Raw genomic sequence first — 19,792 nt, 5'->3', positions numbered from 1 at the left:
ACTATGTTCTACTGGAACAATGAAACTGTCAACCAATGGGGGAGCTTGTGGGTATAGAGGATGGAACTTTCGCAGGAGCTTGAGCCGAATTGTGGAATTAATTCTCACAAGAGAATGACCAAAACCCAACCTATCTTAATTAAATGTAAAACTCGTTTCTTTGATTTGCTTTCCCTCAGGAACTTCTTCACACATGGGTATGTCTACACTGCAATCAGAGGTGTGACTGCAGCACATGTAGCAGCTTCGATCTAGCTGCTCAAATAACAATACAAGCAAACTCGTGGCAGCACTGTCAGTAGCATGGGCTGTATAAAACTTACTGGGACCAGGGATGTGCACTCCAGCAGCTAGCTCGTGCTGCTGCAGCTTACCAGCTATTATCTGAGCTAGCTATATCAAAGCTAGCTCAGGTATGTCTTTGCAGTCACACCTCTAATTTCAGTGTAGATATACTCACAGACAACAACGCATCGCACATACTAAACTAATTCTCCTGTAGACTGGTTAGGAAGAAATTGAGAGTTTATCATTGTTACTTCTCTTCCGAAATACTTACTCTTGGGAGTGGGGAATTCTGCGCCAATGCAGGGGCGAAGAATTTATATGGCCCACATTTTTCTGTGCCCTCCACACAGAAAAATGCAAAAAAAAAAAATCTGCCAGGAGACAAGCAACTCATCCTTGGCAGCCCAGGCAGTGTGTCTGTTCCAGTGTGCATGGAGTAGCCTCTGAGACAGGGAAGGGGGCTGGACGTGAGTGCCTGCGTGATCATCATGGGGCGGGGGAGAGAGAGAAGAGCTGAGTATGTGTGTGCCAACAAAAGAGAGACCCCCACCCCCCCCACGCCTATTGTAGCTCACTAGGGTGTAAGGATAGAGCTTTTTATTATGCACGAGGCAAGCTAGATGCACACATTTTTACTCCTGGGGAGATTCTGCAGGAGTCCAAGCCTGCAGAAAACAGTCCCCCTGCACATTTCCTGCTTTCCCTGCAGAAAACAGCAGGGAAGCAAAGGGAAGCCAGGTCGGGAGGATTTGGGAGGCGGCGACCATGTGTGCAGTTTTTTTGGGGGGACGCATGAGGGAGGCACACAGGGTTAGCAGGGATGGCAACTTGTATGGGCTCTTGGTGCCTGGGCTCCCGCAAAGTCAGGGTCCCCTCCTCCACCCCATCGTACACCCCAATCCCCTGCCCCAGCCCAGAACCCACACCCAGCACCCAAACCCCCTCATACACCCAGCACCCCAAACCCCCTCCTGAACCAGCCCAGAGTTCATAGCCAGTACCCAAACTCACTCCAAGAGCCTGCATCGCAAACCTCCTCCTGCACCCAACCCCCCATCCAGAGCCCACACCCAGCATCCAAACTCTGCCCCAGAGCCCTCACCCCAAGCCCCCTCCTACACTCAAGCTCCCTTCGAGAGCCTTAGGAAGGCGTGTGTGTAGGCGGGTGGGGGCGGCAGCACTTTGATCCATTCTTGGCACCACCAAAAATTATACAAATCTGTCACCCCTGGGGGTTATGTACCACAGCCTCCCCTCCACCCTCATTTTTGCAAGCGGTGAGTTCCCGGGGTAGGGCTGGGTAAGTGGGATTAGGGGAAATGAGGGAGGGGGGGAGGGGGTGGAATAGGGCAGGGAGAGGGGAATGTGGAAGCAAGGGGAGGGAGATGGATAAGAAAAGGGGAGAGGGGAATCACGGGGGGAAGCAGGAGCCTGGTATGCAGCATCCCCCTCAGCAGCAGCTCGGGCTCCCCCATTAAGTAGGCTCATCGAACCCTCACCCTGACAAGCCCCTACGCCTGTACTCCTCTGACAAGCCCCCACACCCAGAACCCCACCCCATCAAGCTCCACTCCTCCAGCACCCAGACTCCCCCTACTGAGCCCCCACATCCAGACATCCCCCTCCCTCACCATGCCCCACCTCCCTACACCCAGATACTCCCTCCCCACTGAGCCCAACCACTATCCCCTGGATCCCCTGCAGAGTCCCACCGCTCCTGCATCCGGACCCCCCTAATGAGTCCCTGTGCATCCAGATTTCCCACTGAGCTGCCGGCACCCGGACTGCCTTACACAGAAAACTCTCACCTCACACCTGGATCCCCTCGACACTAAGCTCCCCCAGACTTGGTTCCTGCTGGGCGGAGCCTGCCTACCCACACCTGGTGTGCCTGGCACAGAGGGGCAGGGCCCTGGGGCGTTTCTGGGGCAGGCTCAGCCCTTGCACTGTGTCAGTGTCAGGTGCAGCCTCACCACCAAGTCTCTGTACTGCGGGAGCTGGGGGCTTCAGAGTGATCTTGCAGCTCAATGCAGCCAGTGGCCTGTGCTCCCCATTGCCATGCTGGAGCCACATTTATTTAATGACAAATACAATTTGCAAAATTGGAAATTATTGTGTGCATAATTTTTAATTTTTTGGCACAGAATTCCCTTAAGAGTAAATACTTGAAAGGCACTCAGATAACATGGTGATGAAGAGAAGAGAATTTTGCTTTTAGCATAAATGTCATATTGTGTTAGATTTATGTATGTGCATTTTCTCAGGAGTGTTTTATAACATCTGATGGCAAATAGGTAATTTGCCTATCTGACAACTAGTGTTGTGAGTTTAGAGGTAGACTGGCCATCAAATTAATAACTCCCCCGTCCGCATTGGCTCGCCTTCAGAAGTTTTTCACATCTGTGTTATTTTCTCAATCTTTAGTTCTCATGACTCCAATAAAGTTATTGGATTGGAAACACACGAATGCACAGTTCTGACTGCACAGTGCCTAAGTGCTGTGGGACAACTTCATTTGTTTTCTATATTAATCTAAATTTATTACAATTTATTATAATTATATTACTGGGCTCATGACTTCTATCTGCCCGAGGAATAGCGATTGTATTTCAGTTGATTCCTTTCTCATATTTATGCAATGTTATTGTAGTAGTGTGGGGACACTAATTCCATCTGCTTCACTGTAGGGGTTGTGGCTTTACTGAAGTCTCTCTTCCCCCACTGGACTTACCTTTAATAGTAAGCATTTTGCTGAGGATTACGCTTTACTTATGAAGTGGTATCCTGGATCCTCCAAATTTTTAATTTCTCTGCTTCCCCAATACAACATACAGCACATAATACTACATGCTCTCTCTTACTGAATCATAACCACAGCTTGATTCTCTGCTTAAATTGATAATATTTAAGCACAATTATGTATTTTCCACAGAATTTGGGGGGGCTGTACGAAAATTTCACAAAGCCAAAGACTAATAGTGCTGCTAAGATGGGTGACTCAATTAGGTGTAACTATATTTGGATAAAAACAGTTAGGCTTCCCTTATGACAATGTGATAAGCTTTTCAAGTAGCTTTTAAATAAAATGCAGCTTCTGAGCAATGTAAGTTTACCATCTAGTATATACAGTGACTTTTAGACATCATTTTGAAGTTAGGATAAATATGATCACCACATCTAACATTGTTCTGTAATATATCATTACAGACATTGTGGGGCCTAAATGCTTCAGTAAATAGGTTTACCTTGAGTTTTCACTGGGTCAGATATCTGGCTAGGATCACTAAGTCCATATGCATTAGCTGCCCTCACAAGGAAGAGGTAAATTGCATTAGGTTTCAGCCCTTTAACTGCAAAACTTTCAGTTTTCACATTTTCTGCTACAGTTTGCCAACTGCTACCAGATGCATGGCTAAGGATAAAACACACAGAACAGCAGGTTAGAGTATGCTAATTGAACCATATATAAACTGTAAGTACAACCAGATCACATGAGAATTGTAATACCTGAAGGCCTCTATTATATAAGACGTTGGAGTTGCACCTGAATTCAAATTAGGTTGCCATGACAGTGTTACTGTATTTCTGCTGACATCTGTAACTTCAGGTTTTGAGGGTGCACTAGGAATCAAGTTTGGGTCAGTGGGTCTTGGTGGTTGCACTGGAACTCCAAATTCTAACAAAAAGGGAGAAATAGCTAAGTGTGGACAGAAAGTGGGTGTGGGTTCAATGATGGTCACATCTGCATTATCAATTTATTACAAAGTTAGATAACATTTGCATGTTAATTTTTGATTTTCATCAAGCAGAAAAAACCTGATTGATTTACCTTGGACCTCAATATAAGCACTCCAGGTAGCTTCGCCACTTGGAGTTGAGGCAATGCAGGTGTATCGACCAGTGTCACCCAGCTGAGTGGGAAGAGAGGAAAATAAATATTTGGAACAATCAGGCACTCAGTGGGCTGGAAAAGTAATTACACAACTGTATATCACCATGAATATGGGATAAATACATTAGAATTTCCCTACCAGAAACTTCTCACTGCTAAGTGAGAATCTGTACATACTTATTCCATTCTATTTAAAAGGCACAGAAAAATAACAACACTTTTTAATGTACTAGTTCTCATTCTATAATGAACTAAACCACCAGGCAAATCCTATAGTCCTCATTCATTCCTTATCCTGCCAAACTCCCACTGAAATCCATGGGGAGAAGTGAACTCAGAAAGCCCCACACAAGGGCCTATGTGCTACTTAAAACTCACACTTAAGTGGTGCTTAGGGATTTATGCAGGGCCTCAAGGAGTAAATTTCAACTTTAAAACAGGGCTTACGTAGCTCACAAGGCCATGTGCAGGTTGGGCTCTCTGAACTAGGGTAAATTTTACTCTATGATAGATAGGACTGCCTAGAGAGGGGGCAAGTGGGGCAATTTGCCCCAGGCCCCGCAGGGGCCCTGCGAGCCCTGGCCTGGCAGTGGTCCAGATCTTCGGCGGCATTTCAGCAGCGAGGGGCCCTTCAGTCGCTATGGGTCTTAGGCAGCATTTTCGTGGCAGGGGGCCCTTCAGTGCTGCCGAAGATGCGGAGTGACTGAAGGGGCCGAAATGCCGCCGAAGAACCAGACTGCTGCCGGATGAGTACAAGCGCCGCAGCTCCCCCACTTTGCCCCAGGCCCCTTGAACCCTCTGGGCAGCTCTGGTGACAGACCAAATACAAGGATCCCCATATAACATTATAATCCAAATCTGAACAGTGGATTATTTGTCCACTTGTGACTTAATCACAATTCAAAAGAGTTATGATCAAAGAAATGAGACTATACTCAAGTATCAGCACCAAAGAAAAAAACAAAAAAAACCACACACAATACTCAGAAATGAAAGGTCAGAGGTTCAAATACTGCAGTGGCACAGTGGTGTTTCCTGTGATCAGGTAATCACAACATCACCAGGTAGCACAGTGTTGGGTGAGAAGTCTTACAAATGACCTAATTTTATTACGTTGATATACCAAGGCACAAAGAGCCCGCAGGTAACCACAGATGTACTACAGCAGTACAATATTTTAACACATCATACAACTTGTCTGAAATGAACAGAAATATTGACCAGATATCCTGCTCCAATTCCCCAAGGAAGTCATCCACACAGAGCTGCTTAACCACTTTAAAAATATAATATAATCAAGATCTACCTTCCATATACTTTGTACCATATATACATGTGTAATCTTGAACCAAAAAAGGTCACAAGAACAGGTACTATATAGGGACAGGAAATGAAAACCTGGATTGTACTTGTGAAGCTGGAAGAAAATGTTTTCATCTTTTAACATTGTAACTATGAATGTATATGGTGTAAAGGCATTAACATCATGGCTTTTTTTTTTTTTTTTTTTTTTTTGCTGATACACTACTTTGCAACTGTGAAATCCTGAATTAAGGTGGCATACACATGTGCGGAGTTTTAGATTATTTTCACATATTACAGAGTTGAAGCTTATGCTCCTTTACAAACAGTGTAAAGATTCATTGTCATTTCAAGCTACCTTGGCATATCGGATCTGTAAAGCTCCTGTCTCCAGCTGCTTGATGCGAGAGTCCTGGGTAGAGATGAGGACCCCATCCTTTCTCCAGAGGATTGTGGGCACTAGAGTGCCTGTGGCCACACAGCTGAGTACTAACGTACCATCCACAGCTACAGTCTGATTCACAGGACCCTGTCGAATGACTGGGGGAGGCCGGTCTGCAATCACTGCGAGAAGAAACAACAGGAAATAGATTTTTGCAACTGAAAGCAATTTTCTAATCAACTAAGCAACAGCAGTTGCTTGAGGCTTTGAAACAAACTGAATATAATTAAACAAGCAATTAAAGTATGAGGCATGCATTATTTTGGGTATATTAATATGATGCACGGCTACAGAATATTAACACGATATACACTACACTATTTTCAGAGGTGAAGGAGTGTTAGAGGTTTTGAGTTGGCATCTTCTAGGCACACTGAGTTCCATAGTCTTTAGATGTGATAATGAAACAAGCAAGGATTTCTCAGTTTCTTTGAATAGGCACACTCTTCACTTTATATATACACACCTTATCATGTGATGGGTCAGTATAATTAGGGATTTAGAATTTGAACATTCATTTACAGATAACTAAGAGGGTGGATGAGAAGGGAATAATTCAGCAAATATGCAGACACACTTTTTCCTAGAATGAAGTTGACCAATGGTAGGGTGGAATAAATACAAAGCTAATGTCTGGAAAAATATCAGCTTTTTCAACTAAAAAAATATGTTTTGCAAGCATTTCCTTATACTCAGTTCTGTGAAAATTTATCTGACAGTACTGATTTGAAATCATAGTAAGAATCTTTTACAGAATTTCTAATAATTTTATTGCATCTTACACAACATAAATTAACTATCTGTGATGAGTTATTTAAACACTGAATTTACATAATGGCACAAAGTACTTTTAAGTACTCATGCAAACAAGAAACTATTGTGTGCACCAGAAAATTAGCAATTTTCCCAGAAGTAAAAGCTACAGTACTGTACTTCAGTAGCTTCTCCTCCTAGCTCATAATATCCTGAGATGTGCTGGCACTATAAAATAACTGCAGCTTAAAACAATATCCATTCAACAGCTTAACGGGAGCTGATGTGACTTGAAACCTGGTTTGTTAGCATGAAAAATAAAACTGAAGTTCCGATAATTTGTGATAATTAAACATCCCATGACACTTTTCACAACTGAAGTGTGATAACAGTGATGTTTTGGCCAAATTCCAAGTCAGGTAATTACATTTGCATACCTAAATGCCACCCGGCATTTTCAATTGCGTGATTTATACTTTACTTCCTGTCCTACTCTGTTCTGATGTGTTGCAGTACACAGTTCAATCTCTCACTCCAGTGATGGCTGAAATGATCCCCAGTGTAGTTGGAAGTTCAGTTTGTTAGTTGTATAAACTGTTTTGAGGACCTTATGGAGAAAAGATGCTACATAAATGTAGGCTATTATATTTGGTTTGGCGGTAATTTTCTGTATAATGTATATATCTATAGGTTTATATTTAGGTGTTACCTTACTTGCTATTTAATTTTAAATTCATTATAAAATTGGCTTTTGCATAGTTAACAGCTGTGGCAATATCCTGATATGACACCATGGATGAAAAATACTTTAAAAACCTCTATATCACAGATAATATCAATATGGCTCTATTAATTTCAGCTATTGACCAATCAGGATTTTCTAATGATATATTTTTTTATATAGCCATTCAGTCAGTTTGTTAGTTGACTCAAATTCTATGGGTAAAATTTTAGCCCATCTGATGTCAGTGGCAAAACTTCTGCTGACTTCAGGTGGGCCAGGATTTCACCTTATCTGTCCTGTCACTCAGGATATATCCAAATAGCAGCTGGGAGAATGTTTCCCTAAGTAGGTATACAGACAAGCTCTAGCTCTGTTTGAACTATCACACTAAAAATAGCCATGTGGACACAGCAGCATGGGGAGCAGCTCAGGCTAGCCACCTAAATACAATTCCTCCACGAGCTCCAAAGTAACCAGCAGAAGCAACCTGCCAATGTTGAAGTCATGCTCTTCTACTGCTGAAGTTGTGGTTTTAAATAAAATTGGTAATTGTAAAATAAAAGTATCTTCACTTTACCATCAGTAACTTCCAAGTACGCTTTTGTCGTGATACTTCCTGCAACGTTTAAAGTCTGGCAGATATAGTACCCAACGTCAGACCTCTGGACGCTTGTGATTGTGAGGTCACCAGTCTGGGAGACTGAAAAGCGGCTGGATGACTGCGGTGGCTGGTATGAGAAAAGCAGATTCTAGGGAGAGAAAGAAATGGGTTAGATAGATTATAACACATCTGCAATGTTCATCTTAATATTCCTAAACATGTGTGAGTTATAATGTGCTATATATTCACATTATACACAAAATATCTCTGTTACATATACACACCGCTACCTCGATATAACACCACCTGATATAACATAAATTCGGATATAACGCGGTAAAGCAGTGCTTTGGGGCGGCGACGCTGTGCACTCCAGTGGAACAAATCAAGTTTAATATAACACAGTTTCACCTATAACGCAGTAAGATTTTTTGGCTCCTAAGGACAGCATTATATCGAGGTAGAGGTGTATATATAAAGCATTTCATTATTGTATACTAATTATGAGGCCCGTTTTTTAAAAAAAGGTAGGCACATCCATGTACTTGTATTTGGATGTATCTTAACAGGTCTGATCTAACGTCCATGGGAATCTAGAGTAGACATTCCTTCAATTTAAATAGGTGTTGGAAAGGTATTGATATCTACAGGTGCCATAACTGTGCAAACAATTGTGGTTTTTCTGCATACTGTATAAGAAATGTCCATGCAAATGTTCACACAATCATCTTTCAAAATCAAGGTTGCAGCATTTCTTGTAGTGAAATAGATTTTATTTTAAAAATTTATAAAAAGATGCCAGTTTACTTATTTGTGTTTAAAAACTTTAGACTGCTAAAGAATAGAGACAGAAAGTGACAGGAATGATTTATAGGTTTCTTTTTAAAGTGATGTTTTAGTCTCACTAATCATAGTTTCTGTTCTATAACCAGTACTACATTGTATAATAAAGTCCTGTGCAAGTTTCCCTTTACATAGTTTTGGTTTGAAGTTAGATGCTATGGTGCCAGCAGTGGTCATGAAAGTCAGAGCTGAAACCAAAACAACACACATGCGTTACATCAAATACTGGTTTCAGATTTTTATCTACGGTTTAGCATTTTGAAGGGAAAATATATGAAGTTCTCTATACTTCATGGACACTATTTTCATTGCTGTCTCTTGTCTGACTACATTTTGCTTTTCCTAAGAATGACCAAACAAAGAGGATAGAGAATCTTCAATTACAATATAAGTACAGAAACTTGTCAATAATCTTGTCCCTCTCCATTTCCAGCTACATACTGTTAGCCACTTAGTAAAGACAAAAAGAGCCCAGTGAAACCAAGATTTTTGCATTAAAACAAACATCCCTACTAAACACGTCCCCTCACCAAAACAAATAAATAAAAATGCACATAATGTAGCAGCCTAACTATATCATGAACTAACACTAGAGATAACCAGATCAATTTTTGTCTAGTCAGATCATTTACTTTATTTAGACAGATGTTTAACAAATAGAAGAAAAGGAGCTAATCTCAAGCTTTGTTTGACTTTGACTATTGTTTAGAAAAGGTTAACTACTCACCAAACTCAATAGCAAGCAATCAGTACTCTCAATAACAGAAAAATGAGAAATTCCCTATCTTCACTGAAAATAATCCCTTATGCAACTTGTTCCCTTCAAAAGTTCCTCCCTAAAAGTGATATGTTACGGCATTACAACAACAACAACGACAGTTAGATTTTATATTGTGCTTTTCTTCATCTCAAAGCATTTTACAGAGTAGGTCAGTATCTTTACTCCCCATTTTACAGACAGGGAAACTGAAGCACAGGGAGGCAAAGCAACTTGTAGTACTGTATACACCTGAGTTAGCCACAGATACATAAACACCGCAGATTATTTTTCTGGATGAGCGCAAGACACAAAGCCCAGATCTAATTTTTTTTTCAAAATGTACTAGTGTTTGGACATGATGTTGTAGTTCAGCCAATTGCAGTGCTAGGCCAGGATCCAAACTCTTGGGACTTTTCGATGCAGCATTTTGGTTTGCCCCATCTCTAATTATTATATAGATATTACCTCAATTTTTCTCAAAAACATTTAATGAAGATTGTGCATCTAACAGCACACTAAGAACGTACTCATCCTTTCCAGCTTGTTACTATACTGACCTTTACATTTTAAGAAAAAGACAAGCCCAGTTATCAGAACACAGTTTTCCTTTCCATTTGGTACACAAAATACAATATTTTTAAACTCACATGATGTATCACAATAATAATGCAGATGGGGTCCAGCATTTGCAAGTTTAGCAGTTATCTTCAGTAGGTAAACAACTGCAGGAACTGCCATCCTCTATTTGGCACTATTGCTTAAAGAAACTGGCATGAAACAAGAAGAGAAAGTTGGCTTTACCTGACTTCCCTCCCTCCGCCAAAAGATGGCTGGTTGAGGATTTCCAGTTGCTTCGCACTGGAAAGTCACTGTCCGTCCCAATGCAGCCACCTGGTCACGAGGTTTCACAACAAAATGAGGAGGTTCTGAAGGAGATAAAAATACACTAAAATCTGCAGTCAAAAGTTCACCCCACTGAAAGCCAAATGGCAACTTGCCAGGTGCCCGAGCACTACATTTTATTTGTTTTAAAGGTGTGTTATAAACAGCCTTTAATATGGAGCTGCGGCACAAAGAGACTGCAGCTCCCAACATTCAGTGCTTCATCTTGACCCAAGATTGTTGGTTCTTGTGCTGCTCCTCCCTATTAAGATCCTGATTGCACATTCCTTATTCAAGTTTGTGAGCTTTTAGTCAAGCGAGATTTAAGTCCCATTGACTTCAATAAGTTGAGCTGCACTAATAAGCATTCACCAGCATGATCACTGGGGTCACAATCAGGTCTTAAAAGATGAGGGAGCCACAGATCACAACGGGAGAAATCTCTGGGCTGCATCTGGCTCACAGGTCACACTTTGTCCACTTCTGTACTAAATGCTATGGAGTACTTGCACATTCAGGTTTACACACACAAAAGTCACACTCTTTGATTTAGGAAAGCTCAGGAGAAATAAACGATCTTTAGTTGCTTTTATAAGAACGATCTGATGAAGTCAGGGTCTCAAAATTGTTCCATTTAACGCAAAAGCCTCAGAAATGCTCCTGTGCAAATGATAACCATTTAAAACCTTCAATCCAATCAGTGAAAAGGAATAAATTTAAAGTAACAGTGGGGCTGAATTCCTCCTTCATTTACAGAGGCAAGGGCATGTTCAAATAAAATATATATGTAAATGAAGGCAAATTTGAAACATCTGCTCATCCTAACATTATAAATCCTGCCAGCATTGTCCAAACTGTTTGATTTACACCGATTTACATGACCATTTCATCCAGCAGTAAACAGAATGTCAAAAATTATGTCAGCTACATTAAAAATAAGTTAGAGCACTTGACAGAATTAGATACGCTGATGGGGCTAGCCCAGAAAAAATAGAATATAAAGTCTAGGTGGTATCTTCTTACAGCTGGAAAAATTTGCATTAAATGAAAAGTCCTTTTACTTACTGTTTACATTTTTCAAATTAATTTCTTATCAGCTGTCCACAGCATTAATTATTCTCCCCTCTTGTCTGAGTTCAGAGCGAAGTGAATGCTTTGAATCAGTCATTTTAACAATTTTATGTTCTTTTCTTTTTTTGAGGGCTTTTCCTTCACTTTAAACACCTCAAATTACTCATCTCACTTAGGTGGTGCAGCTTAAAATACATTCTATGACTCAAACAACTGTGACCGTCACCTATCTAGATGAAACCCCAGGATACCAAACGTCCCTTCTGCACAATTTGTTTTCTTTGTTAATCCACATCAATATTTTCAGTTATCCATTTATCTAATCCATGACTATGCTCCCTGTTTAGATCAGAATAAAATACACCAAATGTTCCTTTTCAGAATTTATAAGCAAAATGTTGGGGTGATTTATACCTGGACACAAATGTTAAAATTTCGTTGAATGACTTAACTAAAAAGCTATACAAGGTAAAGCCCCCCATAGATGTTCCAGTAATAGAAATAATACTAGACCCATTGTGATCACCATACCTTTTAAACAGAAAACCTGGATACATTTAATATCATGAAAGGGGGTGGGGTACTAGAGGATTTCTGACATCTACAGAAGGGATTTAATTTAGTATTGCAAGCAGATTGGTAAACTGAGTGGTGTTTGCCACTGGGCTGTGGGGAAAGATTAGGAAACTAGGTTTAGGGGTGCTTGTTTATAGTTTTTCAGTCTCCCTATGATGCCTTTGCACTGACCCTCTTTATTTTAAAGGTATATTTAGGGCCTCACTGCCTCTTTAATGGCTGTTGGCACAATGCCACACAGAGTAGAGCCCAGGGTTTCTAAATTATATTCTGCTGCACTAGGATACATAGCACCTGGTGTCACTGTGTTTGAGAGCTTACATAATTATGAAGGAAGGACTACAATAGTGCCCATCAGAGACACAGTGGGGTCCTTGTATTTCAACTTATGAGGAGGGTTGCTCAGGGAGTACTGGGCAGATGGGGGGAGGAGAAAGGAAAAGTTGGTTGATCAGTCATTTAGAGTGAGATTTACAAAAGCATACGGGTTGTTGTTCTAATTCTGCTCCCATTAAAGTAAATAGTAAAACTCCTAATGCTGTCAATGGTAACAGAGTTGGAGTGCAGCTGAGTGCTTTTGGAAATCCCACTCGCAGTGGTCACTGCACCAGAGAAAAAAATTAAAATACTTTACAAAATATGAAATTTGTTTGCTTTCTTAACTAGGGTCAAATGTACACGTGTGGCTTGTTATGAATATTTATCTACATAGGACGCTGCATCTGTTAGCTACTAAGGAAAAGCAACTTCTACTGTCCTTGGAATCTTTAAAATAAATTGAATTGATTATACACGAAAACATTAAGTATGACGTGTGTGGTAACAGGGGGAAATGAAATCAGGAATCAGCTTGTACATTATTTAAAAACAGACAAAAAGTTAGCAACCCATTACCTTTGCTCTTTGCCAAAAAGTTACCCATACTTCATGCAGAATCTATTCTGTGCAGTCTGTCTTGTCAATAACAAGTGAAACATGGAAGTTGATTGGTTGAAGGACATGGAAGGGTATGGATGGAAAGGGGAAGAGAAGTTCCAGTCACAGTGATACGGTGATTAGAAGATGGTCAATAAAATTTCAACTTACCAGACACAACTAAAAACAAAACAAAACAGAAAGAAAACATGGAATAAATAAAATTAAACAAAGAAAACTAAACAAAAAGTAAAACAAAAGAAAAGTAACAGGATCCTTGCTAAGCACCTTAGAAAGCACAAATATATTCTGATATATGAAAAATATGCAAAAAACCTCAGAACTATGTTATCCAATTGATTTTTAAGCAGAATTCCCCATCAACTTTTTAAGGGGAGGCTGCCTGGTAAAACGGATAGGAAGATAAACTAAACTATGAATCAGGAGACATGGGTTCTACTCTGAGCTCTGCCACTAAACTGCTGCACAGCCTTGAATAGGTTGGTTCGATTCTCAATTTCCCCATCTGCAAAAATGCAAATCCAGATACTTACCCTTCTTTATACAGCACATTGAGATCTATAGCTGGGAAAGGCTTTTTTAAACCTAATGTCTATTAGGGAGTTTTGCTTAAAAATTAGTGGCATGGTTTGTCCCAATTTACAGCTTAGATATAATGACTGCATGCATCAGAATCATAATTCTCAGTCTAAAATTCTCCAAGTGAACTAATTGGCACATAATTTGATAATCAAAACAGATACAAAAAAGCCCACTTGTTACTCTTTTTCCTTCATTTTATCAACATATTCAGAGCACAGAGTTAATGTAAAGTAATATAGATATCAACAGCCAATTATGTGAAAAACATACATGCATCTTTTGTTCATATTTGAAAATTATCATAATCCTAGAAATTGTATAGTCTCTGGCTGGTTAGTTTTAATTATTAAAGAGTAAGCATGTTATGAGGAACTCCAATACCAAGTCATTGATTTGCTGATGTATTTTAAAAGAAAAAAATGGGCATTTCCAAAGCCCACAAAAACAACAAAATAACAACAAAAGACTCAAATCAAACAAAGTCATTGTTATAAAGTGAATAATTGCATTATCTTCAATACATGTCAATACATTTTTAATATATATCCTTTTTAAAAGATATTAAATATATCATCACAAATCACATTTCCTTCAACACTCTCATCTAGTTTTACCCTTTTACATAGAGAGTAAAAAGAACTACAGTTAAGCATGAGTACACTTTCATAATGAGCTAGCAAACACCTGCAATATGCTATCCTCGGATGAAACATACTGAAGAAACTAATAATATTCAGCCTGTCAAAATTCATTAGGCATGGCAAACATGGGCTTACTGTTCAAATAATTGGAACATATTGTGGGCTGCAGGTGTGCTATGAAAAATAAGTAGACTTAAGATGCCATATTCTAGCAGTATCTCTTTTGGATCAGGGTATTGCCAAGCAGCTGTAACTGGATATAACAAACTGGAAGAAATACAGCAAACATTGCAAATAAGTAGGAATAGTCATTTTAGGAGGGGGTATAGAGGTGTGTGAAGTGAGGTTTTCAAGTTTTTATTTTCAATTTTGCAAAAGTAATCTGAATTGTAGTTTTCATGTTAATATTTGGGTTCACTACTTCTCAAAAGGAAAACAACATAAAGAATCCTGTTCACATTATACAGGCAAATAAATGGTTTGCCTGCTTATACCAGGAGGAAAACAAGATTTAATTAGGTTGCAACTTTATTATTAACTGTAAGAGAGTAAGTACCCAGCAGATAAAAGTGTACAATGCAGGTAATTCCATGATCATTTCAATATATACCCAGGGGGCTTCAGTCAACCCTCCTCCTTTCCTATCCTGCTGCCAGGATATTACAACTCCCCGCCTCAAATTACAGCTAAGGTGAGCTGAAATAAGCGGGGTGAGGCAGTGGTTCGCTGCTATACCAATCACATTTGACCACCAACCTCCTCCCCCCATTTCCACTCCTTTAAAAAATACCTCCTTTAAATCCTCTATAGTCCATGCATCTGATCACTGTATCCCTTTCCTATGGAGTACGTGCACTGATTATCTTCCCCATATATTGAGTTGCAACATCATAGCTTAACTCCCCTTCCATGTTTGCTTCCAACTAAACCACCTCTGATACTGCTGTGGGGAAGGTGAAAAAACACCCACTTTTTTCCCTTATTGCCACATTGGCCTAAGCAAAAACTTCCTTCCCAGGTCCCTGAGAAAGGAATGACTAGTTCAGTGCCCACAGGGGATCCTGACCAAATCTGGTATTTCACCACTTCCATGGGTGGGAGGGTGGATGCTGCTCCACTTGGTCCAGGTAAAAGAGAGCTTTTCCTGCCTGGCATGTACTTATATAAATTCCCCTCTGTTCCAGTCAGCTGGGTGGACGAGTCAGCATCCTCACGCTGACTTGCTGTGGCTGCTGCAAACTGACTCTGTGCCTCTGAATCCCTTAAAGAGGTACATACCTTCCTACAGCAAGTCAGACAATGCATTCCCCAACCCCCGCACCAGCTTCAGGTGTGGTGCAATCATTATGGGAGAAGTGGCCAAACGATGGCCTATTGGGTTTGGGATGCAGCTCCACTCCTCAGCTCAAAAGCTGAATTTCAGGTTACTCTTTCGTTGTACTAGGATACACTACACAGCATCACCCTTTTTGAACAGAACAGCTCTCTGCCCAAAGCATGCAAAAATACAATCAGACACATTTTGGAATTTTCAGAGGATCTCCAGTAAAAAAAAAAAACAAAAACAAAAAAACCAATAACTTGCACCCCACATCGGAAGACCCCAATAAGAAAAATTAACAGTGTTCAAATTAATGTTCTTTAAATTCTTGCACTTTGGAATTCACTCTGAAGTACCACTTTTCGGTTTCTTTAGAAATACCAAAAAAGAGAAAAATTTAGCTCTCACTCACAGGAAGAGGAGTAGGATTGGGACTAAAACCAAGCAGTGATGTGTATAAGGTAAAGGCAGCATGGCCTGTCCCTTGCCAGGGCCCTGTGCCTGCTCAGAAGTCAAGCTCTCCATAGTAAAGTTCATCTGAAACCTCCAACAGATACACATCTGTCTTGGTTGGTCAATTACATTCCCATAAATCAAGTTAATTTATAAGTGCTGAAATTCCAACTTTTTTTCTTTAAAAGAGGATTTTGTTACTGTATGTCAAAAATAACTCCATTGAGCAAATGAAGTTTTTTGCCCACCTGTAAAAACACTAGGGATACTAATGTACGAAAATAAATCCCTCTAGGAACAGGGCACCATGTCAGCTACAGATTTGTGGTGAGGGCAAAGGGTGAGTTTCATATCAAAATGTAAGTAAGTCTGTTAAGGAGGCATCGTGTGCTTAAAAAAATTGGACTCTTGAGTTTTATTAGTCTTCTATTGATAGTTAAAGTTATCATAACTGAAGAGAAGTCAGAAAAGGTCTCTTTATTATTACAGCTTTGCATTTGACGAGTACAATTTGAGTACAGCTTTTAGTGATTCGGTTTCCACTATGTCTGTGATGGTTTTTCACATAGCAACAAGGGTAAGAAAACACTAGTTTTTAAACAGGAAAAATGCTACTGCGAAACCACAAAAACTGGCAAAGAGACTAAGGAAGAGGTGTAGTACCTGAAGCTATTTTTAACATTTTTTAAACTAACTCACTTTTAAGTAAACACTGTCTTTTAAGCATTAGTTTTACATTGCAACAGAGTTGTGCATTTAAAAATTAAATACAAAAGAGAGAGCAAAATTATTGCTGTTAAAGTTATTTTCTTATAGTGAGAAAAATGAACAAAAAGTAGTGAACAAAGTGATTTACTGATTAATGACAATCTTTTAATACTTTATTCATGCCAATCCTATCTGTCTCACTGGGACTACTGATGTCAATAAGTCTACTCACTAGAACAGGAGTTTGCTAGTTCTGGCCCCAATGCTAAATACAAGTACAGTTGTGCATGTCAGTGAAACAATTATTGTAGTCGACCGATGTACAGATGTGATCAAGAATAGCTTCAAACACACAGTATGTAATGTCTGCATTTCTAAATAGCTATTTTTCCCCACAGAAGTGGACACAAACGTGGCTCTAATATTTCACTGTGTATAGTCTAATTTTTAAAATTATAGCATACCACATGGAGTTAGGTAATCTCTGTTACTGGTTTGACTTTCTTTCCCAATAAGGACTTGGACAAGTCACAATCTTCATGTGCCTCAGTTTCTGATTTGAGAAAATTGCAGTAGTTATCTACCTCACAAAACAAAGGACTAAGGTGATAAGAAGCTTCATCCATTTACATTTCTAAAGTGCTGTTGAGATTCTGTGCTGGAAGGCACTAAAGAAGTGCCATGTATTATCATATTACTTAGTCATTAATTATCAGTATAACTATTACTGTTTGTAAATTAGTGACAGGTTCTCAGAAGGTACCTTGCTATTCAGCTGAGGTAAGTTGAATTTATTCGATCAGAGCTCTGGTTTGTTTTTGTTTTTTAATATCTTTTTATATCTTTCAAATCAAATCTTTAAAATCCATTCTAAAACTTAAGAACCATAGATACTTAAATCTTTATTTCATCATCTCCTTCTTGACACTTCTCTTCTATGGCACTATATATTCTAGTATAAAAGATTCAAAACCATATAATTCTATACAATAGGAATCAAATAATGGTAATCTTCATTTATGTACTGCTTTTTAAAAAAAATTAATCCAAGAAGTTTTAAAATGAACTGGTATTTACTTGTAAATGCCTGTCAAAATTTCAGGTGACTGGTAATGTGGTTTCAAATTCTGTTGCAAGGGAAAAAATATTTTCATAATGTTGCTCAAATTTTATATATCCTCTGAATATAAAATAAAGAACTAGCTTTATGCCACATTAATCATCTTTCAAGTGAGAAACAAGAGAGGTTGGACAGGCCTACAGGGACAGAGACAGATGGGAGATGGGATGCTAGTGGCAGCTGTGTGTTTACGTTATGTTGGGGTGGAGCAGACAGGTAGTTTGGGAAGGAGAAGCAGATAGGTAGGGTGACAGGCAATGGAGCGGGCACAGAGCATTTAAGAGGCAGAGGGACAGTCAGAGAGAAGACAATAAGCGGACATAGTGGAGAAGCTGCAGAGCTAGCCAAGGAGAGCAAGTTCTCTGAAAAGAAAAAGTGTTGCAGTGCGATAGGTGTGTTACTAACTCCCCCAGTTCTTCCCAGTGCGCTACACAGCTTGGTCCATGACTAGGGCTCCCATAGTAATCCAGATAACAACAACAACTACTGGAGTGGCTGGACTAAAGGATATAGAAAGGTCTGTGTGATGGGTTGTGAGTGCTTAATGAGTTGATTGAGCCTTGTCTGCTAATTCTTTTGGAAAATCCAGAAACTCTTCCACTAATTTTAGAATAACTACTCATAAAAGGGCTTCGACCCCCAGAGAAATATGTTCCAAACCTGACATCACTAAACAGTCAAATATAATTACACAATTTTTATTTTTAATTAAAAATAATTAAATTATACTGGCTCCAGTATGTAAATAGCAGATTTTGCTTTTTACAAACTGATTGCCAATACTGCGTAGTTGTCTTGCTTGCATTTTTAAATACATGTATTGGTAAAAAAATTTAGTTTAAATCAATGTGCTGTATTCCTTTTCTCCAGTGGTTTCTTTTTGTACATTGCTTTGATCTTATCAAGGCAATCTGAAACCCTTAGTATCCTCAAGATGCCCATTTCTCATGCAGTCATTTGTGTAGAATATCATTTTCTACAGAGCAATAAAAGATGACCAACATTTCCAGTTCTAAAAAATGTAAATACTGCCATTCATCTGTCTGCATGCCACAACTAGAAAGAATATAGGAAAATAATACCAGGTACATTATAAAAGAATTAGGGTCTCTTTTCACCCTTGTTCTTTGGCGTCCAGCTAGAAATGCTATTTTTAGCTACTACTTATTACTATGCAGATACATACATAATTTGACATTTTTTCAAATATTCTGTTAGAAATTATTGTCATTTAAGGCCTGATTGGATACCCTTACTCACAAAGAACAATAACTTGTACTATAAATAGTCCCACTGACTTCAGTGAAGCGACTTGTGTGGTAAGCTTCCCACAGCCCCCGATCGGCCGAACCTGCAGACGGGGCAGGTAAACAAATCGGCCCGGCCTGCCAGGGGGCTTACCCTGGTGGGCTACGTGCCAAAGGTTGCTGATCCCTGATCTAGAGCATAGTACAGTCTCCTGAGGGAAGTGGTGGAATCCCCAACAATTTCAACAATAATGCTTCAAATGCACAACAAGAAAAAGAAAGGAAGTGAAATGCCAATGAAAAGTAGCGGTCAAGAGCCTTAACATATATCATTCAAGTTATAAATAAACCTCAACTAGTCTAATTCTCTTTGTAGATGGCATTTGAATAAGTCTCCAAAGTAGATTGGTTGGAATTGTCTGCTCCACCTGAAAATGCTACTCCCATATGGATTGTGCTGTACTTGAGACATCACAGGAAAGCAGCATGGTCTCATAGGAATGGGTGGTGTATTCAAAAGTTTGATGCTACCATTTGGGAAAGACAGGTACTGTACTGGTACAAATTCAGTGCTGAAAATTTAATTATGCCTAGAACTGGTTTGACAAATATGATGTGAAAGATGCATGTGTGCATAGGTTATTAGGACA

At 39.6% G+C, this 19,792-nt stretch overlaps 1 protein-coding gene across 1 annotated transcript in view; it reads right to left on the bottom strand.

Moving 5' to 3' along the window:
* ROBO1 (roundabout guidance receptor 1) overlaps positions 1-19,792 on the bottom strand; it is a 1,059,329-nt gene that overhangs the window by 81,999 nt on the left and 957,538 nt on the right. Inside the window, exons 9-14 of the mRNA XM_050962791.1 lie at positions 10,407-10,531; positions 7,979-8,150; positions 5,841-6,046; positions 4,118-4,199; positions 3,796-3,964; positions 3,534-3,700 (exon numbers count right to left, since the gene is read on the bottom strand). Coding sequence (XP_050818748.1) covers positions 3,534-3,700; positions 3,796-3,964; positions 4,118-4,199; positions 5,841-6,046; positions 7,979-8,150; positions 10,407-10,531 — 921 coding nt within the window. The remainder of the gene's footprint in view (positions 1-3,533; positions 3,701-3,795; positions 3,965-4,117; positions 4,200-5,840; positions 6,047-7,978; positions 8,151-10,406; positions 10,532-19,792) is intronic.

Source organism: Gopherus flavomarginatus, chromosome 1 (genome assembly GCF_025201925.1).
Source record: "Gopherus flavomarginatus isolate rGopFla2 chromosome 1, rGopFla2.mat.asm, whole genome shotgun sequence".
NCBI classification, from domain to species: Eukaryota; Metazoa; Chordata; order Testudines; family Testudinidae; genus Gopherus; species Gopherus flavomarginatus.
The sequence above is the reverse complement of the archived record's forward strand: the minus strand, read 5'-3'. Positions and strand labels throughout refer to the sequence as shown.